The sequence below is a fragment of the Grus americana genome, chromosome 8 (genome assembly GCF_028858705.1).
Source record: "Grus americana isolate bGruAme1 chromosome 8, bGruAme1.mat, whole genome shotgun sequence".
Classification (NCBI taxonomy): domain Eukaryota; kingdom Metazoa; phylum Chordata; class Aves; order Gruiformes; family Gruidae; genus Grus; species Grus americana.
The window spans coordinates 35,487,733-35,508,765 of record NC_072859.1 but is presented as its reverse complement, the minus strand read 5'-3'; the positions used below and the strand labels follow the sequence as shown (position 1 = coordinate 35,508,765).

The 21,033-nt window shown below is 45.4% G+C and overlaps 1 protein-coding gene across 2 annotated transcripts in view; it reads left to right on the top strand.

Annotated features, from left to right (window-relative positions):
• NEGR1 (neuronal growth regulator 1) overlaps positions 1-21,033 on the top strand; it is a 318,746-nt gene that overhangs the window by 192,412 nt on the left and 105,301 nt on the right. For both annotated transcript variants that reach the window (XR_008578049.1, XM_054833648.1), the window contains exon 4: positions 6,131-6,262. Coding sequence is in view for 1 of the 2 variants with exons in the window: in XM_054833648.1 (XP_054689623.1) it covers positions 6,131-6,262 (132 nt within the window). In the remaining variant the exon portion in view is untranslated. The remainder of the gene's footprint in view (positions 1-6,130; positions 6,263-21,033) is intronic.

The following is a 21,033-nucleotide window of genomic DNA, read 5'->3' as shown; positions in this document are numbered from 1 at the left end:
CTGGGGACGTGCCCTCCGGGAGGGCAGCGGGCAGGCAGGAGGGCAGGCAGAAATCCCAGGCTGGGCACGCTGGGGAACGCAGGCGCTCCAGGGAGGTGACAGCGAGCAAGCCGCAGATGCCACATTCATCCCGCCCATACCTGCAGTACCTACCTCCTGTTTTATTTCCCAGAATCATTTCTTCTGGGCATTTTAATGAATAAATCATATTTTAAACATATTAAGAATTCTTTTTAACGTGCACATTTTACCAAAAAATGGCGTAGCTTTGGGGGGATATGAAGAAATATGAAAAAAAATTGTCATTAATGATTCATTTAGCTCTAGTTTCAACAGACTGCAGTCATATAAAATGGGAGGGATCAACAAATGTGTCTGAGCCAAACAGATAACCGGTAGATAAATAAGAGGCTGTCGTTCGCAGTGCATCATTTTGATACAGCAACGGGAGGAAGGAACGTTCTACAACCATCAGACATCGGCAGAGCTGTGACCCCCCCACCCGGGGCACGCCTGGGCGGCACCCTCCGGGCTCCTGCCCCATCCCTCCCGCTCCCCAGCCCCGGGGCTCCCGCACCCTCCAGCTGATGAGGAAGGGACCAAGGCTCTTCCCAAAGCCACCACAGGCGTGGGGCTTCATTGGGAGTAATTAGCCCCTTCCCAAGAGCCAACTCCCCACATTAAGTGCTATAAATTATAAATAAGCTCAAGTGAGATTTCTTCGTGTAGCTTTCTTATTAAAAAAAGATCATTGCCCTGTTCTTTCCTACATGTTTTTTTTTGTTTGTTTTGCAGAGAAAGGGGTTTTTAGGCTGTTTTCAGACTGAAGCTGTCTGTGGTTAGCTATTTACTGCAGAAGACCCAGTGGCCTCTGTGTAGGAGGGTCTCTGCAAACCCCTCTCCTGCCAAACCTACTGTCTCAAGTGGGGGTTTTTTTTCCTTCCAAATTAACGTCTGGCTGACTGTATCTTCTCCTCAAGGACTAAAATGGAGCTGGCTCTCCTTTATAGTAATAGCTGCTAAGGCAGAAAAGCCAGTCCGTATTTGGGAGTATGAGCTGGCCTTGTCTTCCCTGGCATGAAGTCCGCAAAGAGAAAATTCAAACTTGCTCTAAACATCACAGCTCCGTGAATCTCAGACACAGAGTGCCGCACGGCACCGGTTCTGCGCAGGGACAGAAACTGACGGAACTTTAGAGAACGAGGAAAACTAGCTGTGACGACTTCTCTCGTAGGACCAAGCTCTACACGCAACATCTCTTGATAACTACCTGGCTGAGATTGACATTGCCCACACCATGAGCATGCACACAGCCGGCTCTCCAAATGCTTCTCTCCGTACCTATATATTTCATGTACGGAAGTAACCTTGTTTGTCTCCTCCTCTGAAACTTTCAATTTTGTCAATCTCTGTTCACATCTCTCTTCGTTTATCACCGAGCCTTTCTTACAAAATTGCTCTACTTGCTTTTCTTGCTTTGTGTTGTCAGCTGGGAGATCTCCTCCAGCCCTCAATTTATCTGCCAGTTTGGGATATTTTTTTTCTTTTCTTTATCTGATTTTTCTTTTTGAACGTGGAGCATGGCTTCTCTAAAGCTAAATGGCCTTAAGCGATCAATGTTTAAATGGTCCCTAATGTGATAGGGCCATTCTCCTAATAGACAGCGAGCTGTTCGGATTACCTGCAGTTGTTCCTTGGAGAGGACTATACACTATCCAATTACAGCATTTGGTGTAACTTTAAACCCAGAATCCATAATGAGTAGTAGAAATGACGTCAAATGATTTTTCTGGGTGAATCCAGTTGTTTAGTCTCTACAGTGTTCTCAGTATCCCACGGCAGCTCATGTCCAACTGCTCTTGATCCTGTATCTCCTCCCAGCCTCTGAGACCAAGAAGGACCTTACGGATTACAGGCTACTTAAAGCATCTGGTGACAGTCAGATGGCATCATGGTGGCCTCGTCACTGGGGACCACCTTCTGTTCTCCCATACTGAGCCCAGTCCTCATCGTTGAGGCGGTGCACATGAGGATGAGCCGTGCTGGGATCTTCGCACCCCCTCTCTTTTGGAGACAGTTCACTGGGCTCCGAGCAGTCTTTTGTGTGCATCTCTGAGGTGTCCTGAGTCCCTGATGCACCAGGACTGGCATCAGCTCAGCCTCGTGCTCCCCACTCTCCCTACGAGGATCTTCACTCTCTGCTGGAGGGTGAGGTATCGCAAAGATTGGGTCATAAAAGCCAGTCCTGAGCACTGAACAGGTTTTACAGTTCATTAACTGGGGCTGTATTGTAGTTATTTAATATCCTAGTGAATAATAATTAAAAAACCCCCACAAACCAACTCTTAACTCAGATGAAGTCCTTGGAGTTTTTCAGAGCTGCCCTGGACTTGCACCAGATTTTTCCTCTTACTGACTTACGTTTAACACCAGGGGAGGAAAATGCTACCCTTGCAAAACTCATCCGTCCAAGCCTTTGAGAACTGGTCCATATGGCAGTGTGTACATGCGCTACACCTGACGCCAGATACCATATGCGTGGCAAGAAAACACAGTATTAATTGTGTACTCTCCTGAGGAATAACAAGTGTGATGATTTATCAGGCATCATATCACACGGCAGTAGCAGAAAATACTCCAGCTTAGTTCCTCAGGCGTTTCTCCTCCTGGCTAGAGAACCTGATCCTGTAACCTAAGATATCAGAGCAGGTTACTCACATGTCATTATGTGTATCAGTAAGTGTCGTTAAGAGATCTTCTGAACACCCATCAGGAATTGCCTTGGACACGAGGCACTCATGTTTAAGTTGCTTTTACTTCATCAGTTTTTTTTCCCACCTTTGATCTAAGACGTTGGCCGACACCACCTCAGGCTGAGGGACGGGTGCTGATGAACCCTCCAGAATTCTTTTTCTCAGATACCAAATCTGGTAAGTCTTTTGGCTCCTCGGCCAGGAAAGCCAGCCAGACGTGTTCCTGACATCCCGATAGGCTCCATAAGATGCACATGGTCTGCAGAAGGGCAGAGCAAGGTGTGGTGACCCCGGGCTGTGAGGCACCACAGCAACAATCAGCGAGAAAACTGGCTTGTCTCCTGAAACTTGTCTTCATTCACCCACGTCTTCCTACACAATTTATTCTCCCTACTGCTTACGAATATCCTTTTTTGAGCTGGATGTGCATGCAGTGTAACATCAATACGCTTACATATCCTTATGCGTAGATCTTTCACATAACACGATTTAAGTTCTCCCGCACAGCCATGGGAAATCTCTAGAACTGAAAACGAGCTGAAGAAGATGAAATACTGTGCAGACGAGGAGGAAAGAGGAAACGTTGTATCAGCGCATTCCCTAACAAAAATATTTATCTCTAATATTTACTAAAAGCTTTCTCGTGTGATCTGGATGCAAAATTTCCGGGGACCTGAGGGTTTAAAAATGACTTAATTTTAATAATTTCAAATGTGTGAGTTGCATAAAATACACGGGCTTTCCAGCGCTGTGAACGTACACGTGCCGTTTGCAGCGTAGATTCGTTAACAGCCCAGCAGAAGATCGTTATAAATACACAAGGGTTATGAAGAGCGCTGACGGGCGTTTTTGCAAATCACTCTGCCAGGCGTGAGCATGGGAACTCCCCCCCAGCTCCCACCCAGCAGCGTGGAGCGTTTGAGCCGTGGTGCTCTGATGTGCTGCCCCAGCCCGGAGCTGGCGGCTCTCCGGAAGCGTTACGGAAGCAAAAGCTGGGAGAGGAGAAGCCAGGTTATCGCCTGCTGGGTCGCGTTGATGTTAAACCGAGAGTTTAAAGCAGAGAATGTTTGGTTTGAGCTTAACTCCGAAACAGAATGACTGTTTTCATGAAATTCCAGGTACTTGGAGATGTATTTTTTTTGCTTTTTTTTCCAAATTAATGTTGGAAATTGGGATAGGATACATCATAAATTATTCCCAGAATTCAGTATATAATACCTTGGTGCGTACCGTATATCCAGGGAAGTACTGGCATTGGAGAGCATTACAATCTCATAATTTAATAGAGATTTTTAACCTGACACACAGGAGAATTTTTGCATTTTATGTCATTTTCCTGGTATTAGAAACAAAGCAGCAGTCCTGTTGGAAGGTCTCTCCTGTGCCCGGGCAGAGGCCCCCATGCAGGCAGGGGCTTTGCATCCCTCACTGCCCTTCAGAGCAACAGGAGATAAAATTTTCCTCGGAATTGATTCAACCTGGGCAAGGCGGGGCGGGACGAGGGCCACGATGTGAACAGTAACAGCCGGGTTGTTTGTGGAAGGGCTTTTTTTGTAATTTGTTCCGACGAACAACATGGAAGAGAAAAAAATTCATTCTCATGCAATTTCTCATATCCCATAAATTATTTCATTGCATTTTATGAATGTTCACTTCAATTCACAATAATTTTCCAATTTCAGTCTTATCTTTCTACTTTACATAACCAGTGCTTACTTGGGCTCTTTCCCGTGACAGGCATGGCATATTGTGCTTATTAATGAGTGCCATCTTGCTAAGCGATGCACTGTTATAATTGATGTTTTGAACCTTGCACACTTTAAAACATTAATCCGTGAACAGATAAGCAAATGAAATTCATTGCGGTGATGGACATGAACGTTATACTTCTGCTTAGTTCTCGCTACCCGGTTCAGATTTTTGTCATTGCTCCATACGTTGCAAAGTTATTAACAGGCAATTAAAAGCTTATCTGTCTGGGAAAACACTTTCAGCAAGTCTTTTTAACCTTTAGGCCTATAATTTCCAGCGTCTGTAGTCACGACCGCTATGATATATTGTTTTAAGATAAAAATTGTATTTAAGATTTTTTGGTTTATTATGTGGTGAATGCCTTGTGAGGAATCTAAGACAATTAATTTGCTGCCCACCTAGAGCGCACTGCTCGAAAGACATAGAAGGATGAACCTGAACCAGGCAGCGGTTTCCATGTGAAGGATATCAAAGTGCTCACTGCAGCATGGGAACCGCTGTGGGGAAAAGCTGCGAGGTGCTGGGATTTGGAAAAGCACAAAAATTTCTGTGTGTGCTATGATTCCGTGTCAAGTGGAGATAAATTAGCTTTTGAATCATATAATTGCTCTTGCGCTCTACAATAATTAATGTTTTCGGTTACAATGCACTAAGGAGTTACACACACAAATATTTCAGTTTGGTCTCCCATTGTTTTACATCCGACCGACCTCCACCTCTTTTCCGAAGTGCTCACGCTGACCGTCCTTATTTCCCTGTGACAGGGCAGACGCTGAGCACCTTATTTCTTGGCTTTGGGTCCTTTGGGAAAGGAGAGCCGCTATTTCATGTTCGCTTCATCGGATGAAGCGTTGCTTAGGGCACAACACGTCGGCACCGAGCGGTGCGGTCAGCAAGCCTGAAGGGGCTTTTTCCCCGGAGGGAGGACGCGGGATGAGCCACCCACCTTGCACCCACGGGCACCTGTCAGGGGCGATGGGGTGCTGGTTCCCTCCAGCACACGTCTGGCTCTGGGAACCCTTGGGGTGCAGGGGCTGAGACCCCCCAGCTGAGGAGGTTTGTCCTCCTTACGTATACGCGGCTGGCCGATGCACGGCTCCAAGGTCGGACGGTTGTCACCAAGCGACGGGGAGCTGGTGCTGGGGCAGCCGGGGGGGATCAGCCGCGCCAGGGCCAGGCCGTTCGTCCCTTCAGCTTGCCCTGACGGCTGCCTCGGCTTCTGATTGCTGCAGGGGGGCAGGTGTCCACCCAGGTGCAAACCATGAGCTGAAACCTTTAAGGGAAGGTTTCGACGGGACCACACCTCGTGCTCTGTGAAGCCCATCAGGTACAGCCCTGCCGTAGCAGATTCCTCTCGTGTCTGGAGGCTGCTGAGCTTGGCTGTGGGGCACGGTCAGGAGAGGACCCTGGCCACCCCCAGGAGCTCGAGGGGGGGGGGGTTGCAGCCCAGCTTGGAGCTGGGGTTTCTGAGCAAAAGCTGCAGTGGTGGCTGCCTGGCTCCCCTTGGACGTGTATCACCTGCGGCACTCTGCAAAACCCGCCGGCTGCTGTTCGGGTGTTGGTGAACCTTCAGGTGCTTTGTGCTCGGCTTCCAGTAATTTCTTTCTCTGATTATTTCATTTCAGCAAAACCATTTGAGAGCGGACAGTACCTGGACATCTATGGAATTACAAGAGACCAGGCTGGGGAATATGAATGCAGTGCAGAAAATGATGTCTCAGTCCCAGACGTGAAAAAAGTAAAAGTCACAGTAAACTGTAAGTCGTGTTGTTTTTTAATCGCTAAATCCAATGGAGAAGAGGGACGCGGCTGAGAAGAAAAGTCTAATACAGAGAATTGCTGCTTGTGGTGAAATTGTAGCGTGTTTGGGTTTTATATTACAGTAGCAAAATGACCTGTGCTATTTGATGTACGAGTTAGCCTCACCAAAGGAGGGGAAAATGAGATTACGGTTCAAATCCTCCCTTTGTCTGCCGGGGACAGTAGTGCCGCGTGCTGTCACGGGCTTTGCAGCACGTGCTCTCGCTGGGCGCCGGTGCTGAGACTCGGTTTTCAGAGTAACTTTTTGAGTAATTATCCGAGTAACTTCTGAGGACTGCTGTGGTTGTTGGCCTGAAGTGTTTCTGATTTAATTTGCCGCAGTTGTGCAATAATATAAGGAGATGAGAAACTTTTTGGAATTCTGTTTGGGTGACTAGATGGCGATTGATCTCTGTGGAAATTTGAAGTGCTCCCAGCAGAGGCAGAAAGTTGTTTTGTGCGGTCGCCCTGGCGTGAAGGCGAGGAGGACTCCGGCGCTGCTGCGCAGTCCTGCCGTAGGGGTCTGGGTGGGTGGTGGGACCCCCAGGGACCACCGAGGGAGCCGTTGCTGCTCCCTGCAGCCTGTCGGGTCCGACCTCCTGGGACGTGGCACCGAGGAGGTGTTACTGACTCGGCACCGAATGTGGTTTAGCGCTTGATGTGACATCAAACATTCAGAACAGTGGTCTTTTTCCTTCCAACATGTTAAAAAAAAAAAAAAAAATTAAAAAAGGGGGCAGATCCTGCTTTCCCTGTGCTGCTGAGGCTCTGGTATAACGTGCTGTGACCGTCAGTCCCAAGGACAGACCGAGCAGCTCGAGGAGGCTCGTGCAGAGTCCGTCGCCGTTCTCACTGCTGCTTTGTCCCCACTGATGCGTTTCCACCTACGCCGGCTCCGCTGAATTCCCAGAAGTGGGCAGTGCCCTAAAAACTAGGGGCTATGTGGGAGGATGGTGTCCTGCGGAACAAGTGAGCGTTATCTTTGTGCGGTATGTTGAGGATTGTCAATAAAAGAAGTTGCAGATATTTGTATAGGTGTGCCTGGGTGTTTGGGTGTTTCACACAAGCTGTACTCAAATGTTCTGTGGTGTTGGATAAATAACTTGCAGTAGGGACCAGAAGGAGTGGCGAGCGAGCTCTAGTTTTAGCAAAACAAATATTGCATCTGTGTTGTTTCATATCATGGGGATTTTAATAAGGGTGAAGCTAGCTGTCTTGGGAGCTTTCTAATTGTTCACAGAAATGGAAATGTTGGTAAGCCTGTTCAGTGGCTGTTTTGGTGTTTGGGGTTTTTTATTTAAAAAAACAAATAAAAAAACCAAAAACAAACCAAAAAAAAAACGGACAGAGGAGGTGGTAAACTCCTGGAATCTCTCTTGCTTTCTGAGCCAGGATCTAGACTTGCATGAGCCCTAGTTCAGATAAAAGCATCGCCTTAGCTGCCCAAAGCCAGAACTCAAGCTTAAATGCAACGTGCAGCTGATGAGCTGCTCTGCACCCGTTTGTGTCAAAGCTGGAACGGTTCCCCACCTCCATTCAGCGTTCTCCTAACGTGAGTTTTGGGTCCATCACATGTCTCTGGCGGCAGGGAGATCAGCTCTGACAGCTCGGAAGGTGAAGCTGAGCCGTGGTGGTTTGTTCCTGCTCCAGCCCTTGGCCCTTCCAGCACCCACCGACTCCCGCCTGGCCGGCAGCAGAGGCTGGTTTGCACCCGGGTGGGATTTGCTCTCCCGGAACCCCGAGCCGAGCGGGTAACGGGAGAAGCAGCGTCTCCGTGTCGAAGGATGCGCAGGCTCAGGTCACGCTCCTCCTTGGTGCGTGCCACAGGCAAGAGGTGCTGGGGTCTGACTGCAGCACGCAGCGTGAGGGGATCGCTCTCTGTGGTGAGACACGTGTTACGAACTGCTAAATCAACCCCCAAGTTCGGAAATACTCGAATAAAATGTCCAAGCTGATCTTTGTCCCAGTTCAGCTACCTGGGCTAAGCTGGAAGTGTCCTTAGCCATACCGTGGATGTGACATTATATCAGATTTGGGGAAACATCTAGGTATTTTTTTAATATATATTCTAGGTATTTTTTTTACAATATTTCTTACAACTAAAGAAAAGGCGGGGGTGAGGGGGATAAAACAGAAGCAATGTAAAACTAGGATCTGGCTACAACACGAAACAGTCTGCATACGTGAATGATTTGTCGTAGTCAGCTAATTGCTAATGCGCTTCTGCTTGGATTTGTACCTCGTCCCCCAGCCAGTTACACGCAATGCAAAAGCTCTCGGGACATCTGCTCCCTGCTGCTGATGCTCATCCCTTCTGACCAGGCAGAAAAACAGCTCGTGGCGTTCGGGAGAGGGTCGCGCTGGAGGCGGCTGATGCTGGGAGAGCTGACCCTGCCGTCACCAGCCCCGCGGGCGCATCGCTTGCGGTGGCCGATGCTGCTGGGGCGAGATGCGCTCCCCGGCACCTCGGCGTGGGCAGCCCCGTTCAAAAAGGGATGTGTTGTGTGTGGCATCAAACCGGCAGAATGATGCCCGTTTGCTGTCTGAGCTGGCCTGGCAGGGCAGCTTTCTGCCAGTACGAGCTAAATATTTCACGTAGGAGAGCCGTGGTTTGTCTGCTAGTCACTGTTTACAAGAAATGTTTATCAAATTTATTTTAAAGTTTGAAATTTGGAAATCTCTTAACAAGAGAAATATAAAAAGAGAGGAAGCCTTCAGGCCTTTTTGTTACCCTGGGTTAGGCAGTTTCCTTAGCTGAATGTCCTTCAGTCCTGATTCTTCTTTTAAGAAAATATCTGTTCATTCTGTCTAATAAATTAATGAAGAGCAAGGCTTTCTCCCTCTATCGCCCCAAAATTCCCATTCTTTTATTTCCTCTGGTTTTGTAAACTCCACTAATTCTCCTGCTGACGCCGTGCCGCGTGGGCTCAGCACCGGCCCCGCAGCCTCTGCTGCTCCTGCCCACCCTGGCGTTATCCAGTGATGGTTCTTGTGGTGCAGGGATGCTGTGCCCATCTGCCAGGGACCTCCACCGCGTCTTTAATTCCACTTGCTCGAGATCCGGTTCCTCAGCGAGCATCCCTGAAGCGATGCCCGGCACACCAAACTCCCCTCCTCCAGTCTTACATGGACCCCGTACTTTCACAAAATGTCCATCGCCTTTCCCACCCGTAGTGCTTACGACAGGAAATACTCTTGGAAGTAACGTGTGTGGCTCATAATTCGCCTCCTGCTCTTGCACCCCGTGATCCGGTGGGGTAGGGACGGTCATGTGGTGCAGAAGCGTCGTCTCATCTCAGAGTCCCGGTGACCCCTGTTTCGTGTCTCGTACAGCGACGTCTTGACGTACGATCTCCAGCACACTGGATGATGATGGTACAGCACTACATTTGCATGAATATGATCGCTTAACCACTGCTTCTGACAATTTTTAATACTGTTTCGCTGTTATTAAAAGGAATGTTCTTTACTGCAGACCTGATAACTGTAGAATAAATCAAGGTTTTATTGTGCCCAGTTAATAGAAAGTATCAATGAGCCCTGAGCAGTTATGGTGGATATAAGCATAATTTTGAATATGGATATTCATTGCATATAGCGGTTGTTCAGTCATCCAAGCATGTACAAGAAAATTACCAGGTTTAAATTACTTTCTGAATTTCAAGTTTCTTGGCTAGGCAACTTCCAACCACACATAAACAACCAGCTTGCTATCTGCCTTACAGCACATAAATTAGAACTCTAATGACTTTACAGGCATTTTTTTTTCTTTATACTGCTTCATATTGCATAATCTACATTTTCTACTTAATTTATGTATGTCCCCCATAGTTTCCCTTTTAAAAATGGTGGTCTGAGTATCTGTGATGCATTTGTCTGACTCAATTCTGAGAGAGGAGGCGGGGTGGGGGGGGAAGAAATTGAGGCTGCTGGTTTATGAAGAAGGAACGCTATACCAAATCAAGTTAAAATAGATAAGATATCCAATTTCATTTCACGAGTAAATCTTATTAGCATTTTCCATTACATTTTATAAAGCAAATAGTGATTTATAGATTATTATATTGAACCCCACTTTAAATGAACCAGTGTCTGGATTAGCAGGACTTTAATATGTCATCTGAGAGCTGGTCTGAAACTGTACATATAGTACTGCAGCTTTGCTGACTTTCTCCTGGGTTACTACTGCCATCCTTAAAAATGTGAATGGCATATTAAATCAATAACTCTTTAAAAATATTAAACGTGAGATTCTCCAGAAGTGTTGAGGCCGTGCTGAGATGAAGAGATGTGTGCATCACGACACTGGCATGTATTTTAATTTATGTAAAATTGTCAGCTACCTAAATAAATAGCAACTGTGGACTTTTAAAGTGGAGCTGTATTGCAGTATCCCTTTTTCAGGTAATATACACCAAGGATCTGGGTTTCTGTAATTGTATCTTGAACGGCTCTGTTGAAGCTGGATCTTGCAGACTTTACTGAATTAAGATCCGGCGGCTTTGGACAGGAAAAAAGCCCTTCAGCTGAAATTAACAGAAAATAATTTAATTTCAGCCTTTATGAAACCCAACGTGCTGCAAATTGCCGGCCAGATTCATCGGTGCTTACTGGGGAGGTGACAATTACAGTTCCTGTGCTGAGGAAGCCCAGCTGGCACCGGGAAGCACCGATGTGGTCTGTCCGGTCGGGTCTGTTGGGTTGGCTGTCTTGAGATCTTCCTGGCAGGACAGGTCTCCGTTTCTGAGCCAGGACTCCCAAGCAGTTTTTCCTGGCGTAGGTGGCTTTGAAGGAAATGATGCACAGGGCAGCCTGGGCTCAGCCTGCAGCAGTTCTCCTGCCTCCGATGCACCACAGTCTACAGAAGAGAAAGCTCATCTGCCAAATTTTGTAGACGGTGAATACAAACAATATAAAGATAACTGAAAATATGGTAGCCATTGAGCCATGTCTGCTTGCAACGGCATCTCTCTGTACAGACATTTCCCATTACATCTTGAAAATGGGAAATGGAAGTGAATAGGCTACATGGTAACCTGTAAAAACTGCATTAACCTTGTAAGTTGTGCTGCTGATGAACAGGTGTTGCTAAGCGATGTTTGCCCAGTCCCTCCGTAAGGCAGCTCCAGTGATGGCAGCTCCATGGGCAACACACTCAATCACAGTCCTTAACCAAACACTTCTTCAGTGTCTAATGTGAACCTTCCTTGCAGAATTACAACCCCATTCCTCACCTCTGAGGACCAGAGGACAAATCAGTCTTGCCTTTCGATCTCTTTGGAGACAGCGGGCTTGTGCTCCCCATGTTTACCTCCGTACGTTCACCAGCCCTGATTCACCCCATCTTTATTCCTGGGTCATGTTTTCTAAGGGATTGACTAAAAGTTTCTTTTCTGTAGATCAGTTGGTGTTAGGGAAGGGCTTTCTTGAATAAGGTGTTTAAAACTTGAGCTAGCATGCCGGTGAGGTGTTGGGTTGCCACGGATGTGGAAGGATTCGTTTTGGTGCCTGTTCACGTATCTGGCTAGGGTGCTTGCCTTCCCTGTGACTGCAGGGCACTTTGGGGGGCTTACCCCTGGCAGTCCCAGTCCCTCTCTGCAGAACAGCTGTCTCTCCTCCTCACCATGTTCATCCAGCTGATGAATCCTAAGTGTTAAACTCATTCCTGTTTGCTTTTGTCCATTTTTCAGGCCACTTTTTCAATTTATCAGGGTTGTTTCAGGGTTCTCATCTCCAATAACGGTAATAATGAACCCCCCCCAGTAGCAGGCCCAGGACTGATGTCCAGCTGAGCAGGCAGGACAGCAGACCCATGAGCACAGCCTTCCAGACAACATGCGCTCAGGCAAAGGGAGCTTTTGGCCAGGCTCAGCTTGCTTGTGCATGGGAGCTGTGGTCAAATGCTTGCTGCGCTTAAGCTGCGGCATCTGCTGCTGTTCCCTGCTACGGGCAGGAGCAGATGACCTGACACAATCTAGTCTTAACAAACCTGTTGGCGATTGCTTGTCTTCTTGTTATCTTCCAGGTGCTTTCACATCTCTGATTGCTTGAACAGCATTTTTATGGGGATTGGAGATAAAAGGACTGACTTGCAATCCCCTGGCTCCTGTTGCTCTCCCCTTTTCTGAAAAGGGTTCGTGGTGCCGCGTTAGGCACTTGCCCTGCACGTCAGGGCAACGTGATGTAGCAGCTCTGCATTTCCGTAATCCACCTCTTGAATATAGTTTTGAAGTTTATTAGGCCAATTGGGTTTGTATCAGTTTGGTTTATTCAAGTACTTGCTGCATTATTCTTTCCTTTTCTTAACCTGAAATATAAAACAATTAATTGTGGTCACCGAATTGGTCAAATTCTGTGTTTGGAAAGATTCTGCCTCCCTTACCCTTTCCTTTCTGTGCATGTGTTCCACGTTCTTCAGTAAATCACCTAAGTTTTGATCTGGGTTGGGTTTTTCCCCTCCTTTCATCAAGTTTCCCTCTGCCCCTGGACCCCGGGTCGGTGTGCGCGGAGCAGGCGCCACACCACGCGGGCTGCGGTGGTCCCGCTCAAGTCCAGAGCGGAGGGACCCTGGGCTGCTGCCCGCCCTCCCAGGCTCTGGCATCCTGGCTCTGCCGCTGGTTTGCAGCTGGAGCAGCGCCAGCCGTGCGGGATTGGGTTTTCGGGGAGCGGCGAGCCGTTAGGAGAGGTGTCTGCTGTACAGACCTGTGCCCCCTTGCTGCTCGTGTCCTTCCGGCTGTGATGGTTTGATAAGATATTTATGCTTTGGGGGTTTTTATAGCAGGAATGTGTGAGTTTCTTGTATGAATTTTAAGCAACGTGTTTGGTTTTTTGCTTGGACAGGTTAGGGTTTTTGCAGAACAGCTTATCTCATTAGCATTTCTTAGGAGTCTGCCTTACTGTTGCTATGGCGCTTTGCATAATATTATGCATAATACTCTGATTTTACTTTAAAATCAGACATACTGTACAAGCCACTCTAACCTAATTATATCTGTAACCTTAAACCCACTGGGGAAAAACATTATAGGACTTGAGTGTTTGTTTGGGGCTCCTGATACCTGGACACGTTGCTGTGACTTCATTTTCCCAGAAAGTGTCTTGCTGTGAACTGTTGCTGACCTACACAAAACAAGGCAAGGTTCATTATTTCGGATTGAACAAAGAAAACTTCCCTCAATCAAGGTGAAGGCATTATTAAATAAAAAGGCAACCCCCCAAATATTTTCTGAAGGTCTCGGTTCTCCTCTGCTTTGGTACCAAGTATAAAATTATTCGGAGCAATTTGCAGTTTCAATTTTCACATTCCTCTAATATAAAAGAGGGGAGGAGGGGGGCTTCTGGTTAAGCATAAATAACTAACTCTGCTTCTGTCCATTTTTAATAGCTACACATGTGCAGCTTCATATTTATATCCCTGACTGAATTTAGGACTTGGGGGTTATAGTCAGCGTTGGCTTTAGGAGAGTAGGAGTCACTTTTCTGGAGAAACCAGGGAGCCTACATAAATGTATTGTGAGCCAGAAATGCAACTTCTTTTCTTTTCTTTTTTTTTTTTTTAAAAAAACCAACATGGACAACGTATTGAATAGTTGTACCTGTTTGTGTGCATCTTTGTTTTTCCAATATTGTTTGCTTGTTAGCCAGCCTGAGAAGGAAGAGCCTTCTTGTGGTTGTACCAGAAGTTCACAATAGCGACTGCAGTCAAGGGTGATGCATCTCGCAGCCTTAAGAGACACGATACTTAATCAGAAATGGTTCCTCTTGGTGAGGACACTTCCATCCGATGACAAAGATTTTACTTTTAAACCAGCTAAAAGCAGTTCTCTGAAAGAACAAAACTGTGGAGAAGTTACTGCTTTTCTCTACGGTGTCATTTATATCAAGTAAGTTCGGTCATGTCAACTCTTCAAACAGAATTGCACCCACATGAGATGAAGTCATATGTTCATATTTGACCGTGGAACAGAAAGACCTTATCTTGGTGTTGCAGTGGTTGATGTTATCCATCTGGCTGAAATTCATACATTTAAAACTGCATCATGTAGGTCGGTCTCTCTTTAATCACCAAGTATTTCCTGATAGTGTAATGACGGAGAGCAATTTGCAGCTACTGAGCAGCCACAATTCCCACCGATTGCTTCGAGAGGTACGTGTGTGCGGAGCCTTGGAAGATTGAACTTTGCAATACCCTTCTGTAGTATCAAAATTACACTCGGAAAAGCTAAAAGCACCCTGGAGTGTGGTTCCACTGGCTTCTGTGAAACATGTTTTCCTAAATTCTCAGGCTACCTTTCAAAAATGGGATTTTTGGGTCTAAGTCACACTGGGGACTCCTGGAAATCTGATTGTTGGTTCATATTTGATTCTGTTAATGGATCAGCGGGGCTTATCGCAGCGTGAGCTTTCCAGAATGTGACTTCTCGCTCCATTCAAGCCTTCTTGGTCTAGGACGTGTGGGTGAGGGTAGTGCTGATGCACGCCGTGGACTCAGATGGTGGGTCAGAGTCTGCAAGAGCAGGAGATAACCCTGGCCAGGCATAAGCTGTGTTCAAAGCATGACTTCAGGCTGCCCTGTTTTCCATAAATTTTCTGATTTCTTTGGGAAGAAGTTTTGTCCTACCTGCCACAGACATGGGGCATGGATGGTGTCCTCCCTTCACTCTTTTCTTCTGAAAAGCTGTTGCAGAAGATCAAAGTTAGAGTTGTGCTAACACTTTGAATGGTGAGAATAATACTGCTCCACGATGAGCTGCTGGGGCACCACGGGATAGCTTCTCGAAGGACGTGTTGGCAGTCTGCAACACAGGCAGGTCAGGAGTGGTGTGGGTGTTCACGTGTTAGTCCATCAAGACAGTCCCTTGACTTGTTTTTCCTTTTATTGTTAAATATTAACCTAATTCAAAACATTGGATTCTCTGTGCTGTACAGATGTTCTAGTTCAGTAGTTATAACTTTTACATCTGAGCTACTATTTCAATTAAAAAGACGCAGGAATGCTCTCAGAGGAACGATGGAGAGGACATCTTTCCTGCAGTACATAGTAGACAGCTGAGAGCAGAGCAATAACGGTGTAATTAGTTTCTACATTGGTGGGTCAAATATATAAGAATACAAAGCCACCCACTCTAGCTAAAGGAGATTAGATGTTAGCACAGCTGAGATGAAAACTTTGATCATGATTTAAGTCAATAACTGCAGAGTTTGTCTTTGGGTCCAGCCATCCAGACAAGGAGCTGCTAACAAAATATTTCAGGTGAAACTAGTACAAATAAGAACAGGGGTGTTTTGCATAAGGTAAAGATCTTTGAAGAATTTTCTGCTATCCTGCAAAATGGAGTTTTTGATCATGCACAATGTAATCAGAGTTGAGGTTTTCTTACTTGAGGTTTTTTGTTATTTTTGGTCAACATTAGGACTAACATTTACTTAATTTGCAAGCTATTCTCATCACGAGATCCCTCGTAAGAGTTACATGATGTCCTATCTCACAGTAACACTTAATGAAAAACAACTTATACCAATTCAGTAAAAACTGGTCATGTATTTAAAACCACCTCAACTGGTGAAGTGGGGAACAAATGTAGTTGATTTGATGAAAAATATCTTTCTCCTCACTGGTGGAGAAAAGCCTCTTATGAAAGTAATGTTTGTCATTTTATGTCCTTCAGGTATTTTTATTAACATTTCAGAAGTCAGATTAAAACAATATAGTTCAAGTTTCTGACTCGAGTGCAATTTGGCTCCTAAATTAACATTGATTTCTTTCTGCGGTGTAATAGTTTACTATTAGGTTCTGCAAACTGCTGCACAGTTACTGCATACTTCTGAGAAACGTTGCTCATATTGGAGCATGACAAAATTGATTATAATGCTCCTTCATGTAGATGGCATTCTGCTGCCACAGCACATAATCAAGGGCTTTGGCAACATGAAACGAGGGCTTGTATTTGAAGAAGTTAGAGTATTATACTCAAGACATCCCTCCAGCAGATAAGGAGTACATTTTTCATCTTAAAGAAAATCTCTGCCTAACTCTGCCAAGTGTGGTTTTTTTAAATTTTTTTTTTTTTCCCCTAAAGTGATTTCTGGGGTATTTTGGGGGTACGGAGGGCTGCATCCTGCATTTGCCAGCGGTGCAGTGCAGATGAGTAAGGACAGCAGCCTGTCGGGTGAGCTGCCTCTTCTCTCCGTAAAGATTCCGGGCTGACCAGAAGCACGTGAAGCTGCAGAACCAGGATGCAGCTTGGCTCCTCCAGCGGAAGGGAGATGCTGCTCCAGCGTAAGACCAGAATTGCTGCCATAATGGCCCAGCTTTTGGATGCAAAGGCAAATGAAGAGTTAAAAATGCCTCACGCTCCCCCTTCACTATGTGAGGAGTATCTCCAACACCAATCTGTGAGCCATGTTGAGGAGTTAGAGAGCTATTAAAGCATGTGCAAACAAATCCTTTCAAGCACCGTTTTCTTGGGAAGCGGTGTGTCTGACCTCGCTATTAAAAGATTGTTTCTATTATTCAAATCTGGATTTTACTGTTTCAGAAGCCTATGGGTGCTGATTATTTGTCTTTTCTGCAGTGGTTAATTCTGAGGACTTCTGTGATTACCCATTTGAAAGCAATCTCTGTTCCTTTTCCCCAGGAAAACAAGTCCTTGAAATAAAAATTACTGTACTAATTTGCACATATTTACACTTTGCCGGTAGCTACAGGTCCGCATATTGTATAATTCTGGTATACCAGTAAATGCTGTTCATGATGTTTATGCATCTCTGGGAGACTGTGCTGTAGCAAAAAAGAGCATCTGCGACAAGCTCTCCTAATATCGGTGAAGAATACCACCAACGGTCTGTTGTTGCTGGTCATGGCAAAGGCACGACGTGAAGGCTTCAGGCCACTGCTGGTGAAAGTGTAGGGACCAGCTCGTGAGTTAGTGGATGAAAAATATTAATGAAGTTTTTTTAAATAACTTTTGTGTACTTTTCTACTTGTGCTGTTGTTTTATAGTTAAAATAAGATTACGGTAAGATTCTGCACACCTCTGTGCATCCACCTCTGGTGAAGCTGCCTTTCTGGCAGCTCTTCCTCCTGGCATCAGCAGGAGCGTGCTCCTCTCGATGGGGCTGGCTCCCTGCAGGGTCAGCGTGCAGCTCGCTGTCATCTCTGGAGGTGCTAAAATTTCCCGTCCGCAGGTGGGATGTTAACCCCCTTGAACTTGGTGGGATGCAAAGCGAGGAAATGTTTGTAGTGCCTGAGGAAAAGCACTCCTGGGAAGTCAGTCCTGCCTGGAGTCGATGCTTTCTCCCAGCTCTGAACCACTGCTAGCTCTTCAGCCTCCAGGTGATCCCACTTTAAATACCAGCTAAAATACAGTGCAGGAAAATTGAAGTCTTAATAGAAGATGACTCATCCCTAAAGAGCTCATGCATTTCAAGAAGCAATTTGAAGTATACAGCAGGCTGTGTTAGACTCCAAACTAGAGCCAAAATTAATGGAGAGCTCTTCAGCTTCCAGGAGCGTTCACTTGCCCAGATTGCTCTTCAGCAAAAACAATTACTTAAAATATTTCCCGTAATAGTCAACGTGTTGTAAAGCAATATTTCTCCTAGTAATTATAGTATTCCTTGTTGCTGTTGGCCTAAGACAGTGTCTTCCCTCTCCTTGGCAAGCGCGGTGCCTTTGAGGTGACAGTCTAAAGGGGTTTTGAGTGCAGCTGGTGACACCAACTGGGGTCATGAAAAGACAAGTCTGAACAGTGCGTCAGTCTTGCAAAATTCTCAATCCCTGGATTATTTTTTTTTATTATTTTTTCCATTGGCACTCATTGCTCCTTTGAAATGGTTCTGCAAAAGAAATCTGTTTATCGTAGCTTGTGAGTGCATGGGTACAGCCGCGATGCCACGCAGTGACAGTCCCCGTTGGCTCCTACCCTGACTACGCTCGTCATTTCAACGAGACATCCAGTCCCTGATAAGACTGTAATGATATTGTTACAACTTGTTTGTCCCCTGGTGAGATTGCTAAATTAGGTTTTAATAACTTCTGCAATTTGGCTGGTATTAGCAAGTGTGTAATGTAGGCGCTAGATCGGAGCTAGGGGAGCTTTGAGAAGTAATATTTCTGCTTTTATAGTTTAAAGCAAAGTGGTGCTGTTGACACAAAAGAAAGGAAAAAATTGCCAACATCATTCTTCAGGCATTATAATTCATAAAGCTGGTTCTCTTCATATTTTCTGCCTCTTCTCAAATAAAAACAAACAATTTTGAGGCTGATCTGACCTTTTTTGGAACTTAGAGTTGTAGAGCAAACACAAGCTCTTGCGATGAAAGCTCTGATGCCTGGCAGGCACGGCTGCACTCAGCGCTGCTTCCCCAAGTAACGTCACGGACCCATATTGCTTCGGTTGCTTTGATACCTGTTGCACACTGTGCACGAAGATCGCGATAGTAATTTCTGGACCGAAAGAATTCAGAAAAAATACCTTCAGAATGCACTGTCTCCAGTATATATGGAACAAAATTCTGTTTAATATCAAACGTCTCAAAATTCAGGTGCTCACTGCTTCTGCACCTGGTGTTGTTAATGGCACAAGAGAATCTCAAGAAAAAGAGCAAATCAGGAATTATCTTATGCAGCAATTAAATGTTTAAGTGGGGAAATCCCAGTATTCCCGACTTCTCACGTAAAGTCAGGTCTACACCCAAGCGTTGACTTGGAATCTGTTGTCTCTTTTCGAGAAACGTGTGACATTCTTTGGAAACGAGCAGTTGTGACAAGAATATAAATGACCACCAGGGACAAAATGCAAAGCCCTGGACGTTTCTGGTGTTTGTAAATGGCTCTCATTTTTTGGCTTTGGTCTTCCTCAGCACAGCACCATGTCTGCTTTGTTTTAAGCAATGATCTCAGAATTAAAGGTGACATCCTTTGTACCCAGTTCCTTGGCTTTTATCTGTTGAATAACCAGAAAACTGAGGTGGAAGAAGTGGAAGAAGTTATTTTACATGGACAGTCTTATAAATAAATACCGATGGGGGCGGGGGGAGACCCCTGAGGTGCATTTCTTTCAATACACTACCTCCTTTACCACAGCCAGCTAATTGTTTAGTCCCAAAAGTATGCGGAGCACATGTGTTTAGTGAAGCGTCCGGGGTATGGCTGGGCAGGTGGCTCCCTGAACCGAGGTGCTCGAGGAAGCCCGCGCTGTGCTTGGCCGTGCGGTGGAGCTGGTTTGCATGGGTATTGCATGCGTCTGCCACAGAAAGCAGAAGCCAATGCTCCCGGTCCCGTGGCGTTGCCAGTTGAAACCATTAACAGCGATGGAGCATGTAAGAGGAAAGTAAAATGCGACCAACGTAAAGGGGTTCTTTGTTGAATTAGCATGGATATATCTACACCAGCAGGTCCCCCATTGGGCTAGCAGGAGGTCTGGGAAGCCCCTGTCAGAGTTGTGCTGAGTTTTATTTCTCTAATTTTATTTCTAAACTTTGTTTTCAATTACACAAACGTTTCCTGATAGCGTTTGAAAGCAACTGGTATTTCTGCGGCTTTATTGCTTTTAGCTAGAAACCCCACTTTGGACTTGACTGTGCGCGTGTGCTTGTCACATCTCAGCAGAGATTGTCCTGTTTCTATCAACTTACATCTGCCGCCGATTACTGGGGAGGGGGGAGAAACCAAACCCCCTTTATGTAAACTTCACTTCTTTTTAATACAGAGCAATAGCTTCTAGACCTTTCATGGCTCTTTCTCATTCTTCATGAGATACATATGTATATCAGCTATAACACACTGTCAGCGAACAGTGGTTTTCAATCAAAAAGACTGTCAGTAAAGCTGATTCACTAACAAGAAAGCTGTCAAGCTGTGACAGCTGCTGTCTTTGCAACCCCAAACAATCTGTTCAGTGCTAACTCTGACTTATGCTTCCATTTATTATACAGTAGTAATGAGTTCTGTCCTTAGAAATATCATTTTGGTGAGTACACCTAGCTACTTTGTTATCTATGTAAAATATATCAAATCAGATCCAAGGTGTACGTGGTAAGTTTTCTGCAAAAAAGTTCTACTTCTGTCTTTTGAATTATTTTTTTGAATTCCAAATCTAGTTTCAGTACCTACCTCATTTTTAAGTTAAGCATGAACCTGGAGATTTCATTACTGCTGTAAGCTGAGAAGAGTATAATTTCTTTTTTTCCCATTGTGTTGAAAAAGAGCATATAACCTTAAACACAACACTGGTATCTACAGAAAGGAGTAAAGGAATTTGTCGTTATAGGAACTGTTCTGGTGCTTAATAATCCCAGGATCTCGGAGACTGCAAAAATTCAACCCAGATGAGGAACTGAGGAGTCAGGCTGATGCTGCTGTCCAAATGCAGATGCTGGTATTCAAATTGTCAACCTTTTCTTTTAAAATGGAAAAAAAAAACAAAAAACAAAAAAAAACCAACCCAAAAAACCCAAACCCAGAAAGAGCACCTTGACAGTCTCCTTAAACAATCCCTTCCAGCAATAGTTTACCAGACCTAAATCTCCCTTGTTTCAGTTTTGGTTGATTATTGCTTTCCTGGCCCATAAAGGAGATAGGGTTGGTTTCTTTTTTTTCTTCTGTCTTGCATATTTAGTGATGCAATGTATCCCTAGTAAATCACCTTTATTAGCTCCACTAATCCCAGTTCCTTCTGCTTTTCTGAACTTTTGGTACTTCAGCTGAGACCACGCTTGTGCCCCA